We start from the raw sequence: 19,599 nt of genomic DNA, 5'->3' as shown, positions 1-19,599 counted from the left end.
TGTCATAAGGGAGCAGGAGAGAAGTTTTAGACTCCTTGGCAAGGGCTGGGAGGCCCCGGTTAAATCTATGTGATGTTGCAGTCTCGTTCAGTAAACTCCAGACTGCTAGAGCCTGTAGAAAATGGAAAAGGATATAGTACGGCGGATAAAATGGAGAATTTTAACAGATTGAAAGTGCATGGCTTCTACTGACATGACACTTCCTCAAGAATTAAATTAGGTACATTGGTTAATAACCTAAAGGAAGCAAGAGACACTCGCTGTTCTTTGGGTGCACGTCTTCTTTGTGGGTCCTCCTGCCTGTTTTGGCAGAGTTCTGGGGGACATGGTCAAAGTCTGACCTAGGACATCAATACGAACTGCACTTATGTTGGTAAAGAAGTGTGTACACAGGGTCGCAAAGGGCAGCAGCTGGATTATTTCCTCAGACACTTTGCAAATAACAGATCTTAAATACACAACCATGTTGGCAAAAGAAGTAACAGTTGCTTGTTGTTTCTTTAACGATTATATTGTAACATCAGCAGGGGAGTGGCACCTGGAATGTGAACATTTCTAGCTACAAACTGTTGAGTGTGTAGCAAATACGGATCTGCACACAATAGATTTTAGAAAATCACTAAACAGATGTAAATGAGTAGCCAACTAATTATTCCCTGTAGAATTTCTTTTCCTTTATTTTAAAGGGAATATTTATGGGCCTACATATCTTGAATTTTTACTTTTTGGTACAGTTCCTGTTTCTCTTAAAATTCACTAAAGGTCATTCATGAAATATATCATTATAGATAATTTCAAATATGTAAAATTATGATTCAAAATAAGCGTTTTGTCAAAAAACATAGTTTAGCTTTATAAATATGACAAATATTTGATATAATACATGTCAATCTTTATTTGAAGTTTGCAAAGAAAGCCCAACATAAAAGCCCTGTCACTGTGATGTACCACACTCATAAATTAGAGGAGGAAAACCCGATGATCCAGTAGGTGCTGGAAAAGCACTGAGTCAAATTCAACACTGACTGATGTTAAAGACGCTGTTAGGAGACTAGGCAGGAAAAGAGTATTTTCAGTTTGATGAAAGGTAATTTTCAGGAAATAACCATTGGTGAACTTGGAAAAGGCATTTCTGTTAAAGTTAAGAAAAGCATGAGGGTCCCACAGTCTTTGCTTCTTTTCACCTTTGTGCTGGAGGCTCAAAGGTGAAAAGCCAGAGAAGCAGGAGGAGGAGGAGGAAACGTGGTCCGTCCGTCCATCAGTGCAGGCAGGCCAGAAGGGGGCCAGGAGGCACCCTGTGCGTCTCGTCTGCAGCTGTCTCCCCGTGAGTTTCCTGATGCACTAACCCTCCCCCCGACACACACACCTAGTACCCAGCCCATCACGACCGGCGGTCCTGTCTGTGGCTGACTTCTCTCTCTGAGGGCCACCTCTCACGGCGGGTGGTGGGTCAGGGCAGCTCCACTCGCTGCCACAGACCTGGCCTCCTCCCTCCCCACCGCTCATCCCTGTGAGTTACCTGCCAACTCAGCAAGGACTGACGGTCAGAGTTTGCTTCTTCTTTAGTCGTTAGGAACAGATAAACTTGTACAAACTTTAACTGAAAGAGACCATTGGCCTTTTCTTTCCTCTGAATAATGTGACCAGTGCTTGCTTGCCCTGCAGCAGCTGACTGGCCCTTACGGCTTGCGAAGACCCTGTAGCGTGCGTCCCGGCACTTCGGAACGGCCGCCCCGGTGACAGGCTTGCTAGAACTCTACAGGAGAGCAAGGTGCTCCGTGGCCCCGTGCTCTCCCATGCGTAGTGTGCTCTGCCCTCCTCTTTAGTAATCGTTCTCTCTCTCTGGCTATAGAGGTCGTGCCCACAGCAGGCCGCCCTGGTGGGCCGAGCTGTTAGGAGCACAGCCAGCGGGTGCCCCTGGCGTGTTCAGGGAGGGAAAGGACACGTTGGCCGGCCCTTGACAGTACTTTCCCCACGGCTCCTAAATCAGGAGCCGTCGTGCTACTGGCTCCTGCTGCAGAAAATCATCTTCTTGAACGCGTCCCTGAGCTCCGGGCTCCGGAAGGCGTATATGAAGGGGTCGATGACGGCGTTGCACATGATTAGCATGCCGTTCACCTGGAAGAGGGACATGTAGCAGGCACAGTAGGGGTCGGCAGGGCAGAACGTCACCAGGAGGACGTGCAGGACAAAGGGGGCCCAGCAGACGATGAAGACCCCAAGCAGGACGGTCAGTGTGAGGGCCCCTCTCATGTTGGCCCTGGGGAGGGTGGTGGTCCTCCTGGCGTGGGAGCGGGCCAGCAGGAACATGTGCACATAGAGGCACAGGGTGACGGCCAGCATCAGAGGAAACAGCGCCGTGAAGGCGATCACCGTGGGCACGTGGTGGAAGAAGGCCACGATGGCGATGCCGCTGGCTGTGCAGCAGGCCCAGATGACCGCCAGGACCAAGGCGGCACGGCGCAGGGTCACGATGCGGGGGTACTGCAGGGCGTGGAAGATGGTGAGGTAGCGGTCTGCCGCGATCACACACAGGCTGCAGATGGAGCCCAGCAGGGAGAGGACGAACAGGGAGTCGACCACATCATCCGCTGTGGTCTCGAAGCGGCCCCGAGGCTCGAGGTGCCCCCTGTTTCTGAGCACAATCAGGACGTTTTCCAGGACTTTGTACAAGCTGCCCAGCATGTCAGACATGGCCAGGCTGCAGATGAAGAGGTACGTGGGCGACTGAAGGTTCTTATTCCGGATCACAGCCAGGAGGACCATCAGATTCTCCAAGACCCCGATGACAGATATGGTGAAAAATAGCTCTTCTGGCAGAACCACGTGAGGACAGTCGGAACGATTTCCTGCTGTGTCATTGGCGCTGCCGGACAGATGGATGGCCTGCTGCATTATTGCTCACGGTGAAGGCGGGTGTTGCCGGGACCGGACAGAAAGCCTGGTTGGTTCCTCAGAATCTTCTTCTGGTTGCCGTTCTTGCTGAAGATCCGCGGCAGAAACCACACGGCCACCTAAACAAGTGTAGGTAGAAATTTCAGTTGCAAAACAGACCACAGGATAAAAGCAAGTCACGCTAGCACCGAGGTTATAGCATAACAGTGTGACGTTGACGTGAGCAGTTTACTGCACCTTCGTCTTAACTGCTCCCTGAAAACACCTTTCGTGGGGCTTTGAGCCCAGGGATAAAGACTACCTCTGTCTCTCCCCTTTCCCTCCTAACCCTTCTCACGAACCCAGCTGCACGCGAGGTGGGTCAGAGCAGGGAGAGACGCACATGGCCACGGTCCTCCACTCGGAGGTTTGATGGGACGCTTAGGTCCTTCCCTGGCATGGCCTATCTTTCTGGGTCACTGCCTGACCCTACAGCCTGTGGAAAAGGCACAGGCGTTGAGGTGCCCTTCCCATAGTTGACTGTGCAATATGTGTTTTTACTTCTGTTTCAAAGGCAGAACTCACAGGAGCAGTATTTCTGGAGACTTCTAGGATTCTCAAGGTGTCCCTGGTTGGAGTTGAATTGTGGCAGGAGAGGGTGTGGTTTCCGCAAGCAGAAGAGGGTCACAGCTCCTGACTGTGAGGGTCTGTGTCTGGTGTGCACGTGGGTTTTCCTGATTCAGTTTCCAGGGGTCTGAAATCCATCCCATCTGCTTTTGCTGCTGTCGGTCTTCACGGTGCGAGCACACGTGCTTTATACTGTTCCCCTCGGGAGGTGGAGCTCAGTCCCCGGCCAAAGTGCGCGGGAGGCCGGCTACCCCCCAAGGCGGCCCTGGGGGAGGGTGTCTGGGCTGGAGGAGCTTTGCCCAAGGGCCCCAGGCCCTCAGCACAGCACTTGGTCTTACACTGAAGTTGTCCTGGAAAGGAACTAATTTCCTTCCAAGGGGCTAGGATCAGAGTTCAAGGTTTAAGGTGGAAGTTGCTGAGTTATGCAGGGAGGCATTTGGGAAGGGAGTGGGGTGGCAGGTGTAGCTGCTGACGGGTCCCCCGGGGCTGACTGAGGTGTCCTGCAGCCAGGCACCCCCCACTGCCAGGTAACTGCGATGACTGGTCACTGTGGTCCTACCTGCTGAGGCCCAGGAGAGTGTGGGTGGTGGCAACGTTCATACCTGCTGGGGAGCACTGGCCTGTGATGGTGTGCTCTGTGCCGGCTGACTGGGCCTGGTGCCAGGTATTTGGTCAGACCTGGGTGTGTCTGAGGGTGTTGATGAGATTAGCGTTTGCATCAGCCGGCAGGGCAGCATAAAGCAGGTCATCCTCCCCAGGGCAAGCAGGCCTCGTCCCCAGGTTCAGGGCCTGAATGGAGCAAGTGGCCCTGTGAGTGAGGGCTCCTCCTGCTCTGGCCCCCTCCTGCCTCTGGACTCCCTGAGTCTCCAGGCTGCTGGCACTCAGACTGAACTGCACCCTTGGCTCCCCAGACTCTGCCTCGCTGACCGCAGGTCCGGTGCATCTCAGGGATTCCTTGTGACAGGTCTCTGTGTGTGTGTCTGTGTTCTGTTTCCCTGGACGACATGGGCAAGTGCAGGGAGGAGGGCCTGGGCCCAGTGTGTACCACCCAGGGGGACTTCTGTCCGACACCCAGGTCCGCCAGGTGTGGTCAGATTTGGTATTTTCAATCCTGCGTTTGATGGTATGATTGATAAAGACAAAAAGAAGCGTTGAGAGAAATGGTGGCGCTGCTTAGGACGAGGTGGTTCTGAGACCCAGCTTCAGACAATGTGCCTTCTGGTGAGTGGCCACAAGCCCGTCCATACGGGCTTTGTGTAGAAGTGGAGTGGTGCCCCTAGGCCATGGTCAGCAGGCCACTGAGTGTTACCTCGGGTTCAGGAACTGCGACCTGCCTGGCAGGTGGGGTCTGCAGGCTGTGTAACCGCATTCCTGGCGGGAGCGCTTCTGGTGCACCGCACTGCACACGCTGACTCTTTTAATTCTCTAATAACCCCGTGAGGAGGCGCTGTGATGTCCCATCTGAAAATGGAGGTACCCACCTGGAAGGTCAGGTAACTGCCAGGGCCTTGCGCTGGGTGCGTGTGCATTGGAGCACCCCAGCTGCCACACCACGTCCCTGCCCCAGATTCCCTGGGGTAGCAACATCTGGCAGTAACCAGACACATTGCCCGCACCGCAACCCAAAGTGCAGCAAAACCCGAACGTGTGCGTCTCTTCCCGACTCAGGGCACTTCTCAGAGCCCTGCTGTGCTATGCCCTGCTGTTCCCGCTTAGGGCCTGTTCACAGAAGACGCTAAATGACAGAAGGAAGAAACTCATGCCATTAACACCTCCCGATGCCCTCTGCTGGCTGACCTCGGTGCGCCACGGAGTTCTGGTGAACGTGCCCTTAGGGTGGTGAGCCCCGCGGCCTGTGCCTGGCTCTGACCAGCGCACAGCGCTCTGCTGCTCTCCCGCCTGCTTTCGTGTCTGGCCCTTTACTCCAAGACACAGTGTGGGAGCACCTTCAGCTCCTTTCTGGGCCTGCAGTGTGCTGGGCAGTCAGCACCCACGAGTATTCTGTGATCCTGCCTCTGGTGATCTCCGTGGGTCAGGACCCCAGCCTCTGCCAGCCCCTCACGCTTCCTCTCTGAGCTCCTTTGGTGTAGATGCTGCGTTAACTCAGGCAGCACCCGTGCGTGTTTCAGGGGACAGAAATTATTTGGGAACACTGTGTGGTGTTCTCTTTCGCTTTGGTGGAGCTACAGACTACCCACTGGGTGCCCAAGGGTACCCGGCATGAGGGGCGAGGTAAAAGTAGGCATCATAATGGGAGACTCGAAGGGGTGTTTTAAAAGTTTCGGCCATTTCTTTTAAAAAAGCAGTGTGTTGGTAAACGTGAAGCGCGGAACGACGTTACCTGCGGGACATTTAGTCGAAAGTGGAGCCGGCCCGCCTGGTGCTCTTTGCCGCCTGGCGAGGTGCTGTTAGTTCGCTTCCCAGCTTCTGTGGGAAACAGTGCCCGATGGGAGGTGCTTCTCTAACTTAACGCTGGAGTGCTCACATTCCTTGAGGCAGTGCTCTGCTTTATCCACGTGTGTCTGAAAAATGCCTTTAGACCACTGAGGCCTGGACCTGAGTGAGCCCGGAACGGCGGCCCCCCGCGCCTCTCTGCCAGGGAGAGCGGTGTAAGGGCCACCCGTCTCTCCCCAGGCTGCTTCCCGTCGGTCGAAACAATGGCTAAAATGACAGCCAAACAGAGCGTTTCAGAGAATGACACCAAGAATCATGGTCCCACCATGGAGAGAGTATCCGTGTATTCTCAGCCTGTTTTGGAGCCCCCAGCAACCTGAGGACGGGACTGTTTCTTTTTTTTGCCTTCTGCTGACTCTGTCCTCACCCAGCCCGAGGTGCTGGCCGACCGAGGCCTCATGCCAGGTGGAGCCTAAGCGTGGCCAAGTCTCCGTCCGCAGAGCGGTCTCCACATCTCAGTCCTCGTCATGCTGTCTCTCACCTCTGGGGTTCATTCCTTGCCGGAGGACTTCGGGTTCTGGCCGGGTCTTGGGGACTTGAGTCCCCAGAGTTGATGGCACTGTGGGGCAGACCAGTGTGGCCTCAGCTGGGGAATGCTCTTTGCAAAAGCAAAGGGAGCGTGGGCAACTGTAAAGTGTGATTTTTATATTGATCACTGTCCTTGACAGAAAATATAAAAGTATATCAATTTTATACTTTTGAAGGGCTCTGAGAGAAAGAAGGCTCTGCTATTTGTTAAATTCCTGTTAGGTGCCAGCCGGTACTTTGCCACATGCTGCGCATGGTACCTCATTTTAATCCTCTTGTCAAAGATATGAGGTGTTTCCCCTAATTTGCATCTAAGGGACTGAGGTGGAAGAGCCAGGAGACTTGTCTGAAGTTCCACAGGCTTTAAGAGGCAGAGCTGGGATTTAAGTCAAAGTATGCTTGGCTCCAAAGATGCTTATCTGCTATAACAAATCAGTTCATCTGGTGCTTCTATAAATACTTACCTGATCAGGAAATTTCTTTGGCTTTAGTAGAAATGAAAACAAAATAATTTAATCTGACCAATTCAGGATGGTTTTCCCAAGTCTCTGTCAAAGATTATCAAAGAAATTCAGAGAAGAGCAAAGCTCCGTAACCTGGTTGAGGAGGGACAGTGACGGCTGGTGAGGTTGAGGAGGGACAGTGACGTTTGGTGAGGCTGAGAAGGGCTTTGAGTCGCAGGACTGCAGTCGTCCTCCGGATGGTGGGCTGTGTTTTGGGTGCTCCCCTGAACCTTTCTGGAGACAGGTTACCACTGTGCATGAAAAATACTGCAAACCATATCAGTAAACAAAGAATGCTGAAGCCATCAAGTCATCAGCGGCTGCCACACCCCCCCCCCCCCCCAGTGAAGACAAGCCTGCAGCCCGGCCTCTGCAGCCACTCACAATGGTGCCCTCTGAGGGGACTCAGGACAAGAAAGGACAGGACACTGGCCCTAGATAGCTAGGTGCTTGTCAAAGGCATGAAGTCAATGAGCCCAAATGTTTGCTTCCTCCCATAGGTAGAAGAGTGCTAAATTCTTTCACTTGAGATGCCTGGTTTTCTTTAGTTAACAAGTAATCTTTCAATGTCCCAACTACCTGGTCTTTGTTGTAAAGCTCCTATATATCCTGGCTCCTCCCCTCCCTCTTCAGAGCAGTCCTCCAGAGCCATCTGAGAGGCTGTCATCCTGGGCTCGAAGGGGTTCGAGTCCTCAGAAATGTCTGCCAAATTAAACATAACTCTCAACTATTAGGCTGTGCATTTATTTCAGTTGACACTAATACTGTGCCCCGTGCGCTCTGTGCTCCTGGGGACAGGCAAATGGCTCTTCCGAGAACAGGGGAAGGAGGGTCACAAGGCTTATTTTTCTACTGAGCAGATGAATGGTTTTTATTCTGGGGCTTCCAGGCTTTCCCAGCAGATGGAGCTTTTTTGGATGAGGCTTTAGAGAGAGCCAGCAAGGAGCTGAGTGCCTCCAGGTGCCTAGTGGCCTGGAAGCTTTTCCAAACCCCTCCTCTTCGGTTTTTAAGGAGGCTTCAATACACTGGCACGATTGATGGAATCATTAGCCATGAGTGATAGAGTCATCCTCCAGCCCCTCCCCTCCCCGGGGGGTCAGGGGGTGGCACTGAAAGGTCCAGCCCTTGAATCACCTGGTTGGGTTCCCTGGCAACCAGCCCCATCCTTAGGTTACCTGGAGCTTTCCAAAAGTCACCTCATTAGCATAAAAGGACAACTTAATTGTTCTCACTTTGAGAATTCCAGCCATCTCAGTCAGGAGCTCTGTACCGGAGAAGGGGAGGAAGACCAGACGGGTTTCTTGTTATAAACCACAAAGCCTCCGGGTTCCTCTCTGCCCCGGAGCTCTGTGCTGCCCTCTCTCCCTTTCTCACTGGGTGTGGGGAATATTCACTCTCCCAACAGGTGCTGCAGTCACATATGTCCATCTGTGGTCTGTACGTGCAGGAATGCACGGATAATCAGCAGTCTCCCTCCCAGCCCTTTCTCCTGTGTGCCCCATTCCTACCCATCTTCCTCTGGAGTTTCTTTCTGCACATAGGACAGATAAGAGGCTGTGTGTCCTCTCCCAGCTGTTCCTCAGGGTGGAGGGAGGGGCAGAGGGGCTGACAGGCAGATGCCTTCGGGCTGGGCTGAGAGGATGGTCTCAGACCACAGCTTGGGGGATGTTGTGACCTGGCCAGTGGCGAGTCCTGGAGCCAGAGCTGCGGAGGAGGAGTCCTGGGTCCTGTGGAAACAGGCTGTGCCCATCGCAGGCTGGGGGCCGCCTGGAGGAAAACCCAGGTGGGGTCTCAGCCAGGGGAGGCACCAGGCGCCCCACGCCCGCAGCACACCTGAGCAATCACCATGTGCCCGCCCTGGGGCTACACAGTGCTAGTACCTCGTTTTATCTTGGAGACCTTCCACAAACCAGATGGGCTTCCTTCTTCTTTGTCTGCCTCCTTCTTCCTTCTTTTTTTTAACCACTGCATGGTATTCCACTGTGTGGACATGTCTTAAATTATTTAATTTGTACTGGTAGTCACTCGGGTTGCTTCAGATATTTTGCTGTACAGAGAATGTTGTTCTGTGCACGTAAGTTCACAGAAGTGGAATTGTTGAGTGAAGTGTGTACACGCCTTTGGTTTTCACAGATGCCGTCCAGTTGCTTGTGGGGTGCACTCCCCCACTGCCTCCGCAGCACTGGCTCCTCGAGCCTCTGGACTCTTGCGAGTGGAGTGCCTGGTGGCTTCGGTCTGGGTGCCTGCTGTGTATTTTCTCATCTCCCTTCGTGTTACGCCGGTGCCCCCGGCTCGCCTGCACTGTGGCCTTCCTGGCTTTCCGGTTTTCGCTGCCGACTTCTGCCTCAGGGCCCACAAACACCAGACCTACCGTCCTCGATATGTGATGAGAGAGGCACCAGCATTTCCCATTTGGGTACAAACTGTCCTTGTAACTGATTTGTGTTTCTGTTTCTTGGTCTTGAATTTAAAAAGAGAAGACAAAGTGTGGGAAGCCTAAGGAGTAAGGTAAGCCAAGGACAGTCCAGCGAAAACAGAAGCGATGAAAAGTAGAAGCAGCAGTGCACCTTAAGCACCAGCATGCCGGGACAGGCTCGGTTTTACACGTGCTGAAAGTAGTGCAGTGGCAGACTTTGTCCTGAATGCTGTGGGGTTGTGGGCGGGTGTCCTGCTCTGGTTGAGTCAGCGCCCTCCCGCATCTTGTAAGTGTTTGCTTGTTGCTCTCAGTGCAGGCTAAGATGAAAGCCACTGAAATGTTGGAAGCCACTCTTTGGAAGGGGAAAATTCATGTGAACTTCAGCCTGAGTGGCTCTGGCTGAAACTGAAATCCCAGAGGGTGAAGAGAGAGCGGGGGAAGGATGTGGGTTGGCTGTGAGCTTGCCAGCTTCCACAGTGGGCCCCTGGCCTTCCCTCCTGCTTAGCACCCAACACCACGCAGCACTGGCGGCTCCTGGAGGCGTCCGTCCGTGTAGCGGTCAGAGTGTGTGTGATGACTGGCTGTCTAGCTGTAGAAATCCTACGGTTGCCCTGAGGAGCTGAGCCCCTGGCAGCTCAAACCTTCAACTCCCAGCTGTCCTGACGTGAACAGGGCCGAGTCCTTTGACGGACTTCTCATAAAGGGGACTGACAAATGAACAAACTGGAAAGACCCTTCTGCTTGTTGTGAGGGCCTTGGTCAGTGATGTGAGTCTTCAGTGCATGTTGTGGGACTCCCTCCCCCAGAACTCCGCCCGGCGCCGAGCGGAGGCTTTTCAGGGATGAATACTGCTGGTTGCCGAGGATGGGTTTGTGAAGGCTTTTGCCGGATCTTCCTTGGTTTAGCTCTGCGTGACCCTCTGGAGTTTATGCCCGAAGTGATGCATGTGTTGTTACTGTGGTGGTTTGTGGGGTCGTGAGCAGTCTGGGAAGAGGGCCAGGCTGGTAGTGAAGGTCAGAGAAGTGATTCTCTCCTCTGTGCCTTCACTTCCCTGAGACTCACCTGAAGTGCAGAGAATTCCGGTTTGAAGCTCACTGATTCGTTTACTCCACTTTGTAGCCTTATCAGTATTTACACAGAGCAGCAGAGTTGAGTGGCTGAAGTGAGAGGGCCTTCGGGACGCCTCAGCTCACCAGGTGTGCTGTAAAAATTGTTTCACAAAGGGACGGTTTTTGCTTATCTTTCCCATCAAATTTTAAAGAAGGCTTTATATTAATTATCATAGCTCCCCCCCCCCCCCAAGGTGCATTAACCTCACGCCTCTCAGCCGTCACTTGGCTGTCCTTACCGTTTTTATTTATTTTGGGGTTTGATAGTAATGGCCAGGGAAAATGCATTGAAATTACTGATAAAACAGGAGATTCTGAGTCTCATACACACATCTAAATGAACATTAATTTTTCTCAAATTACATTATACAATGCGAGTGAAGATGAAAGTCTCAGTCACTGAAGTGGGGAGGCTGCGTCTTTGGGATGCTTATGTCCGCTGCCTCGTTTAACTGCGTTCCAGAGAAGTAGTGCACCCTTGTGGCCAGGTGCTCACAGCAGGGATTATCTAAAACGCTTTAAGTCTGATTGCCAAACACGTGATCACAACGGGGTACTTGCTTGGATTTTGGAGGAGTTCATATTTTTAGTGATGCTCTATCTTTGTGTTTCTGTTTATTCAACTTTCTATTTAAAATAACTTCTAATATGCTTTGAAAATTTCCAATATTCTTGGAAGGGGAATCAGACATTGTGTGCGTGTGTGTGTGTGTGTGTGTTTGTGTGTGTGGCGGGGGAAACGGTATATTAAGATGAAATGAGTTCGGGACAAGTGCCCCCCTGGGTTTTACTAGAAAGTGCTATATCCAATTTATCCTAAAAACACAAACGGTTTGTGAAAGGTGATCTCTGTTGTAGTCTAAGCCAAATAATAATTGACATCAAGAGAAAGCATCAGGGCCTGAACCTTGGTCACCTTCAGTTCCCTGATGTGCGAATGGAGACCTGCTACTTAGTTCACAGAGCTCCTGCGCCACACGTGTCGCGCAGGACGCTGCGGGGGAGTTTCCCAGCCCAGAGCCAGGCATGCAGCGTGGGCTCCGTGCAGCAGTTCTCACTGCCTACAGAATAAAATCCCATTTTTAAAGCACTTGGCATTGAGGGCTGTCTACGGTCTGTTCCAGGCTAACATTTTCTCACCGTATTTCCCAGCAATCTGCGTAGAACCCACACACCAGCCAGCCCAGGTTTCTTATTGTCTCCAGAAAGCTTAGCACATTCTTGCCTTCCACATTTTCACTGCTGTGCTCCCTTGGGAAGTCCCCAGTCTCCCCTCTGTCTAAGTCCTACTTTTGTTTTGGCCCAAAGTCGAGACTGCACATGTTGAGTGTCTTGGCCCACTACTCAGCCCGTGTGACCTTTCTGCTCTCATGTCCTGAAGCGTGTTTTGTTCCTGCCTTGCATGTGGCGTGTGGCACCCTCTGCCTTTGTGAAAAGTCAGCTTCCAGCGTTCCTGAGCAGCAGGTAATACCCTGGGGAGCAGGCGAGTCCTGCCTCCTTCCTCTCTGATCCACGTTAGTAACTTACTGAGGTGCCCAGAAACTCTCTGTTGATGTGTTAGAATGCGAACATCTTCAGTTGAATAATCAACAGTTTGTGTTTCTAAAAAGATATGTTTGGGGGAGAGACACAAAATGTGCAAGAAATTAGAGTTAGTGATTTTTTTTTCATTTGTCAGAGCTTAACTGTTTTAGTGGGTAATGTTTCACTTAAAATTTTGTGGGGAAATGAGTGCTTTTGCTGGAGATTAAGATTTTGCTTTCCTCTTACTTGAAGGGGTGCCTGTGAAAGACTCTTCACTCTCCTCTTAGAAAGAGTGAAGCACCAGGTTCTCTAGAGTCCAGGAAGGCAGCTTCATCTGAAGGAGCAAGTGCAGCGTCAAAGTTCTGGGCCGTAAAATCAGGAAATAATGATACCTTTTGCGTAAGAGAGAGAGGAGGAGGGTTTTACTTAGAAGGAAAAGGGCAAGTAAGTACACTTTGCTGGTAGTAAGGAGTTGAAATCAGATGTCTTATTTGTTGAATGTTGAGAAGGAAAAAATGCCCAGCCTCTGGGAATGTCTGCTTTCAGGAAGAGAAGGAGACAGTGGACAGTCTTCTCTAGGAAGAGTGAATAGGAGAACGTGAAACCAGTTTTGTCCCAGAGCTCAGGCGGCCAGTTCCCCAGGGAGGCTCCCGATGGGGCTAGAAGTGTGAGGATCAGGGTGGTCGTCTTGGAAACCACGGCCACCTGGACCAGAACCTCCATGAGCAGGGGGAGCAGGACAGCACCAGATGGACCGGTGCCAGTCTCCCTGTTTAGTCTCGGAACCGTCAGCCCCAGGGTTTAGAACATTCAGGGTAGGAGGCAGCCCTGAGGAAGACAGTGGGTGTTTCCACTAACATAGCAGATTGGTGCTTGAACATTTAATTCAAATCTCAAGAGACGTCACTGTTTTTACCACTGCTTTGTGGAGTAACCCATACTGGTTACATGGAGTCTCTATTAAAATTTGTTTATGAGATACTCAGAATAAAAAGGACTGAATTGTTCTAATGAACATAAGTTAGTAAACATATACCATGAACAAAAAGGATAAACCCCATATTATCAATGTAAAGGGGTTGAAGTGGGCGCTGATTTCATGACCCTGAGGCTCGGCTTGTGGCAAATCCAGAGGTAGCCTGTGAGCTGAGAAAGGTTCTTCGAGAAGCAGGTCAGCCCCTCCTGGACTTGGAACCAAGTCTTTTCTTATAGGAGGAAGCACTAGTAGTTGGCTGGAATGTGTGAGAAGGAAGTTATTCTCTGCCTTGGGTGAAGATTGAAGGAGGAAAAGAGAAATACAGTGGTTAAAGTGAACAGTTTTCTATTAACATGAGAGCCTAACCTGACCAATGACAGTTCAGAGAAATAAAAATTGATGGAAAGATGAAAAAAGTTATAAATAAATGAAGGTGTTGTGAAAGAGTATAATCACAGCTGATTTGTTTAAGTCTTGATAAATTTAATTGTTCAAAATCCAGGTAGCAAGTTTTGTTAACTATAGGTGTCTAATACTACTTCAAACCCCTTAATTAGAAAATGTGTCTTTACTAAAAATCTAGAGTAAGGGTCCTAGTCACAGAGCCTAACTCAGCAGAAGGTGATAGATATGGCTCCACCAGCACACTCTGCTGTTAGGACCCGGAAACCTGACTGGTCTATGACTCAGTGGCTCTAAACAAATATTCAATGATATGTACAAAGACGTGTATACAGTGATGCTCACTGTTCATGCTAATTATAACAGTGGAAAACCGAAAACAACGTGCATAATTGGTGATTGAGGATTGGTTAAATAATCAGCCCTGGCAGGTATCTAGGACAGAACACTATTCTGTGACTGAAATCATGGTTCAGTGGTGCACAGTATGTGTACATTCATGCAAAGGTGTAGAAAAATCCCCAGAAAGATGTATCTCAAATTTTAATTGGGTGGTGGAGCTGTGAACTTAAAAAAAAAATAAACTTTTAATTTTAGAACAGTTTTAGACTCATGCAAAAGTTACAGATACAGTACAGAGAGTTTCCAGACACAGCACACCCAGTTCCCATGTTGTTAATGCCTTCTGGTGGCAAGGTGCGTAGTCATGCTGAGTGGACCAGTGTCGACACGGTGCTGCCAGCTCAAGTCCGCATTTTGTTCATGTTCCCTAGTTTTCCCCATGGGTCCCTTTTCTCTCTGAGCCACATGGCATTCAGTCATCTTTATGCTCAGCATGTTTCCTTGAGCGCCTCTGGGCTGTGACAGTTTCCCAGACTCCCCCTGGTTTTGATGACCTTGACAGTTTTGACTACAAATCAGGCATTTTGTAGAAAGTCCTGCAATTGGTGTTTGTCTGGTGTTTTCCTTGTGATCAGTTTAGGGTTACAGATTTAGGGGAAGAAGACCACACAAGGTGAAGGAATGTCCTCATTACATCACATCCAGGGACATGCCAGCAACACGACTTACGTGGCATCACCTGGCTAGGGTCGTTGCTGACAAGCTTCCCCACAGTAACGCCCCCCTGCCCACCTGCCATGTGTTCTCTCTGGAAGGAGGTCACTGTGCACAGCCCATGTTCAGGGTGGAGAGCTGTGCCCCACCTCTTGTGAGGGGAGGAGCTACGTAAACTGTCTGGAATTCTGTGCAGATTTGTCTGCTCTCTTCCATTTATGATTTATTCAGTCCTTACTTCCCCACAGTGTCCCCTGCATCTCTAGGATGAGAATGTCCCTGTCCCCGGGCGCCAGCCCCTAGCAGAGAGCTGGCCGTGTTTGTGCAGTGAAGGAGACCTCATTAGAGGTTAGTTAGCTGTTAAGTATTCAGGTGGGAAACATGCCTGGGAAACACACGAGGGAAAGATAGGATGGCTTTTTCTACACTGAGCTGCCTGAAGTTGCCTTGAGGAGTGGGAGGGCAATTGTCCCTGGAGCAGAACCCCCGCCCCCACTGAGGAGTCAGGTGCTCTGTGGTGTCTCCTCCGCTGCCTCAGGGGTCTATGCTGGGGGATCCCTGCTCTGTGCTCCCCCAGCCCTGTGTGGGCTCTTCTCTCTGACTGAGAATGCTGTCCCAGTGCCCAGCAGGCAGTTGGAGGGAGGCCCAGGCCCCCTCTGTGTGGTGGGCATTTCTGGTCAGTCCTGAGCCGGTGAGCACAGCTCGGACCCCCCTCCTGACTCCTGCCCCTTCCCAGTCTTGCTCAAGGCCCTGGTCTCAGCACCCCCCCCCCCCATTACTCTTCCAGTTCTTTCCCCCTTGGCTTTGCTTGTGTGCCTATGCATGTATGTGTGTACATATACACGCAGTGTGTACATACATGCACGTGTGCGCACATGTATGCACGTGAACGTCTATTCACGTGTGCACGTGTGTGCGCACGTGCCCGTGTGTGTTTGGGAGGAGGATAGTAGGATTATCTCAAGGCAGTTTAGGGAAATAAGATCACCAAGAACAGCTGCCTTTGTTAAAAAGCCTGGGGCCTCCATTCTGGGGAATACATGTCCCCAGGACAGCATGAGTGTCTCAGATGTGCGGTGACGGCACAGCTTTCCAAGTGGTAACCACTTGGAGGAGTGTGAGAAAAGGAATGTGTTTTTAATTCTCATTTATCCTACACCCTGCATTTTTGCCAAGGAAGTCAGAGGACTCCTAAACTAGTGGATGGGAAAGGCAGAGAGTGTTTGTTGCCCCAGAACCACAGAAAGTCCACACGTATGTGTCGATGGCCATGCTGCCTGGGCACCTGTGCCGGAGTGAAGGCACAGAGTTCATCAGGTCAACGGGTGGGAGTCAAAGAAGTGTGATTTTCCCTCCCAGTTCCATTAGGAAAAACCTGCCCATCGATAAAGCTGGATGATGATTTAAAGACTAAAACTATAGAGGAGCTAATACATTCATCAGTAGGGAAGTTTGCTTTAGTCACATAGACAAGTAAAGATTTTACTGTTTAATGAGAAAGATAATACACTACCGCAGGAACACGAAAGACCGTAGTTTAAAAGATGAGCCATTAGGAGGAATCCTGAATATAACCTTTTTCAGATTTGCTCCAAACTGCTCTATTTACTGTCCCGAAGCACTTAAGAACTTGAGAAATTTGTAGAAAATGTGCTTACCTTCAGCTCTGAAGCAGGAACTTTCTGACCAAGATGACTGGGGACGGACAAGGTTTGAGAGAAAAGCAAGGGAAGGACCTTGGGCTCAATTACGGAACACATGCATCACTGCAGACAGCTGTTTGTTATCCTAACCTTGGGTAAATGTCATACGGAACGAGCTGCTGGTGATACAAAGCTTGAGAAATGGAAAGACACAGTCGTGTTGACAGGTTCCAGGGGCTCATCTGGGCAGGGTTGCCTGCAGTGTTCATGGAAGGTTTCTGCAGATGGCAGAGCTGTGACCTTGCTTCTTTTTAACTTCATCTTAGAGTTGCATTTGGTTTTCAACTAAGAAATTCAATAAAACTGGGTTTGGGGGAAGTGGCTTGGGGAGAATTTATTTCTAAATTTCCAGAAAATGTCTCAAGACATCTTGCAAACATCTGGCTCATTAATCCAATCCCATTAAGAAGGAGGGACTGTTCCCACCATCCATGTTTCACAAGACTGAACAGCGAGGCGGGGACCCTGTGCCCGGGGGCCCTGCTGGGACACGAGCTGCCGCGGGAACCTTAAGTGGTGCCAGTTCTCTGCTGTGAGACTTCACAGAAGCCACCGTCCAAAGCTCCGTCATTCCAAACAACACTGTTTGGTGTTAGGGTGTAACACTGTTGGCTTTCTGTTTGCCAAGGCCCGCAGGGAAGGACTCCTGTTGTGTCAGGCACGCAAACCTGAGTGTTTAAATGTGGCACGGGGCCAGGCTGGGCTGGACATGGGGCTTTGGGGCCGAGGCCAAACCAGGGGTCACTTCTGAGAATATCAGCTCCAGCCCCAAGATGTCCGTGCGTGGGTGGTCTGGAGAGGACTGAGAATAGAGGTCTGAGTTTGATTTCCCAGGCGGGTGAGCAGAGTTTTATAAATCGCCTTTCCTCTGGCCTGTCCTTGAGGCAAAGTGAGTTCTCCTGGGCGATGCTGGAGCTGGGGTCATGCCAGGCCTAGGAGTGTTTGTGAACAGCTGGGAGCCCCATCATGGGCCCTAGGCCCACACCAGGCTGGTCTGCAGGCCTCCTTCCCACCAGAGCTGCACGGCTGAACAGCATGTTAAAGCTGGGCAGTGTTGCAGAATGCCACCTGGCAGATCAGAGGCACCTTATCCTCTACGCCAAATCTGAGCCTACGCCAAAGCTCAGATTAGCTTGCTGGGAAACCCTGTGGCAGAGCCAGGGCGGGCTGCCTGAGAGGGAGGAGTGCAGGGGAAGGCAGGTCTGGGCGGCTCCTTTAGGAGTGAGGAGAGGCAGGGTGGCCTAAGGGCTTGCTGGGCCCTAGGAAAGAGGAGGATTTGTCATTTTAGTTCTTTTTTGGCTCATCTCCCTCTAATTATGCAGGAAGTGTTTGGATCATGAGAAACCTTGTATGCCATATAAAGGAATTTGGTTTTTAATTAGAGGAGCATATTAGAAGTGGGTAAGAATTTTGACAGTGTGGGTAGTAGGAACACAAAGGCAGTGCCTTGCAGAGCAAATTCTCCCTGACCGGCTTCCTGTGCCATGTCCTGTTCTCTGACTGGTGGGGTGGGGGCACCAGTCACACCCTGAAGCTGAAGACTATCAGAAGGATGGCATTGATTGTTCTGGGGTTGATTGTTGACATGGTCGTGGCTGTTTTTGAAATCAGGATTTGTACCTGAGCCCCTCTGTGAGCAGGGCACTGCCCTCAGGGCTGGAGGAAGTCCCAGAGCAGAGAGAGGTGTGTGTGGGTCGTGGAGCCCCAAGGTGAGAACCCTCCAGCGGTTGGAAGGCTCCCTAGAGACTTCATCTTGTCCAGCCCTCCTTGCTTTCTGGGGAGGAAGCTGGCCCAGAGAGGCCTACCTGCCTGCGTTTCCTCACCCCTCCCCTGGCCCGTCCTCTCAGGGCCCCCGTCCTCTCCGGGTCCCCGTCCTCTCAGGTCCTCGTCCTCTCAGGATCCCCGTCCTCTCCGGGTCCCCGTCCTCTCAGGGTCCTCGTCCTCTCAGGACCCCCGTCCTCTCAGGGTCCCCGTCCTCTCAGGACCCCCGTCCTCTCAGGGTCCCCGTCCTCTCAGGGTCCCCGTCCACTCAGGGTCCCCGTCCACTCAGGGTCCCCGTCCTCTCAGGGTCCTCGTCCTCTCAGGGTCCTCGTCCTCTCAGGACCCCCGTCCTCTCCGGGTCCCCGTCCTCTCAGGGTCCCCGTCCTCTCAGGGTCCTCGTCCTCTCAGGACCCCCGTCCTCTCAGGGCCCCCGTCCTCTCAGGACCCCCGTCCTCTCAGGGTCCCCGTCCTCTCAGGGTCCCCGTCCACTCAGGGTCCCCGTCCTCTCAGGGTCCTCGTCCTCTCAGTGTCCTCGTCCTCTCAGGACCCCCGTCCTCTCCGGGTCCCCGTCCTCTCAGGGTCCCCGTCCTCTCAGGGTCCTCGTCCTCTCAGGACCCCCGTCCTCTCAGGGCCCCCGTCCTCTCAGGACCCCCGTCCTCTCCGGGTCCCCGTCCTCTCAGGGTCCCCGTCCTCTCAGGGCCCCCGTCCTCTCAGGGTCCCCATCCTCTCAGGGTCCCCGTCCTCTCAGGTCCTCGTCCTCTCAGGATCCCCGTCCACTCAGGGTCCCCGTCCTCTCAGGGTCCCCGTCCTCTCAGGGTCCCCGTCCTCTCAGGTCCTCGTCCTCTCAGGATCCCCGTCCACTCAGGGTCCCCGTCCTCTCAGGGTCCCCGTCCTCTCAGGGTCCCCGTCCTCTCAGGTCCTCGTCCTCTCAGGATCCCCGTCCACTCAGGGTCCCCGTCCTCTCAGGGTCCCCGTCCTCTCAGGGTCCCCGTCCTCTCAGGTCCTCGTCCTCTCAGGATCCCCGTCCACTCAGGGTCCCCGTCCTCTCAGGGTCCCCGTCCTCTCAGGGTCCCCGTCCTCTCAGGTCCTCGTCCTCTCAGGATCCCCGTCCACTCAGGGTCCCCGTCCACTCAGGGTCCCCGTCCTCTCAGGGTCCCCGTCCTCTCAGGGTCCCCGTCCTCTCAGGGTCCTCGTCCTCTCAGGACCCCCGTCCTCTCAGGGCCCCCGTCCTCTCAGGACCCCCGTCCTCTCAGGGTCCCCGTCCTCTCAGGGTCCCCGTCCACTCAGGGTCCCCGTCCTCTCAGGGTCCTCGTCCTCTCAGGGTCCTCGTCCTCTCAGGACCCCCGTCCTCTCCGGGTCCCCGTCCTCTCAGGGTCCCCGTCCTCTCAGGGTCCTCGTCCTCTCAGGACCCCCGTCCTCTCAGGGCCCCCGTCCTCTCAGGACCCCCGTCCTCTCCGGGTCCCCGTCCTCTCAGGGTCCCCGTCCTCTCAGGCCCCCGTCCTCTCAGGGTCCCCATCCTCTCAGGGTCCCCGTCCTCTCAGGTCCTCGTCCTCTCAGGATCCCCGTCCACTCAGGGTCCCCGTCCTCTCAGGGTCCCCGTCCTCTCAGGGTCCCCGTCCTCTCAGGTCCTCGTCCTCTCAGGATCCCCGTCCACTCAGGGTCCCCG

The 19,599-nt window shown here is 52.6% G+C and overlaps 1 protein-coding gene across 3 annotated transcripts; it reads right to left on the bottom strand.

The window, feature by feature from the left end:
• Positions 1-929: 929 nt before the first annotated feature.
• On the bottom strand, positions 930-16,186 carry MC2R (melanocortin 2 receptor). Of its 3 annotated transcripts, XM_032467125.1 has the most exons (3): positions 16,128-16,179; positions 10,465-10,603; positions 930-3,014 (listed from the first exon to the last, which is right to left on the bottom strand). In XM_032467125.1, the coding sequence occupies exon 3, from the start codon at positions 2,893-2,895 to the stop codon at positions 2,002-2,004; it is 894 nt and encodes a 297-aa protein (XP_032323016.1). In that variant the 5' UTR covers positions 2,896-3,014; positions 10,465-10,603; positions 16,128-16,179; the 3' UTR covers positions 930-2,001. The 3 variants fall into 3 exon arrangements, with proteins under 3 accessions (XP_032323016.1, XP_032323018.1, XP_032323017.1); XM_032467127.1 differs by lacking the exon at positions 10,465-10,603 and having other exon boundaries at positions 16,128-16,186; XM_032467126.1 differs by lacking the exons at positions 10,465-10,603; positions 16,128-16,179 and adding an exon at positions 3,460-3,789.
• Between the last annotated feature and the right edge of the window lie 3,413 nt (positions 16,187-19,599).

The sequence above is a fragment of the Camelus ferus genome, chromosome 24, assembly GCF_009834535.1.
Source record: "Camelus ferus isolate YT-003-E chromosome 24, BCGSAC_Cfer_1.0, whole genome shotgun sequence".
Taxonomy (NCBI): Eukaryota; Metazoa; Chordata; class Mammalia; order Artiodactyla; family Camelidae; genus Camelus; species Camelus ferus.
Note: the sequence above shows the minus strand (reverse complement) of the source record. Positions and strands in the feature narration are given on the sequence as shown.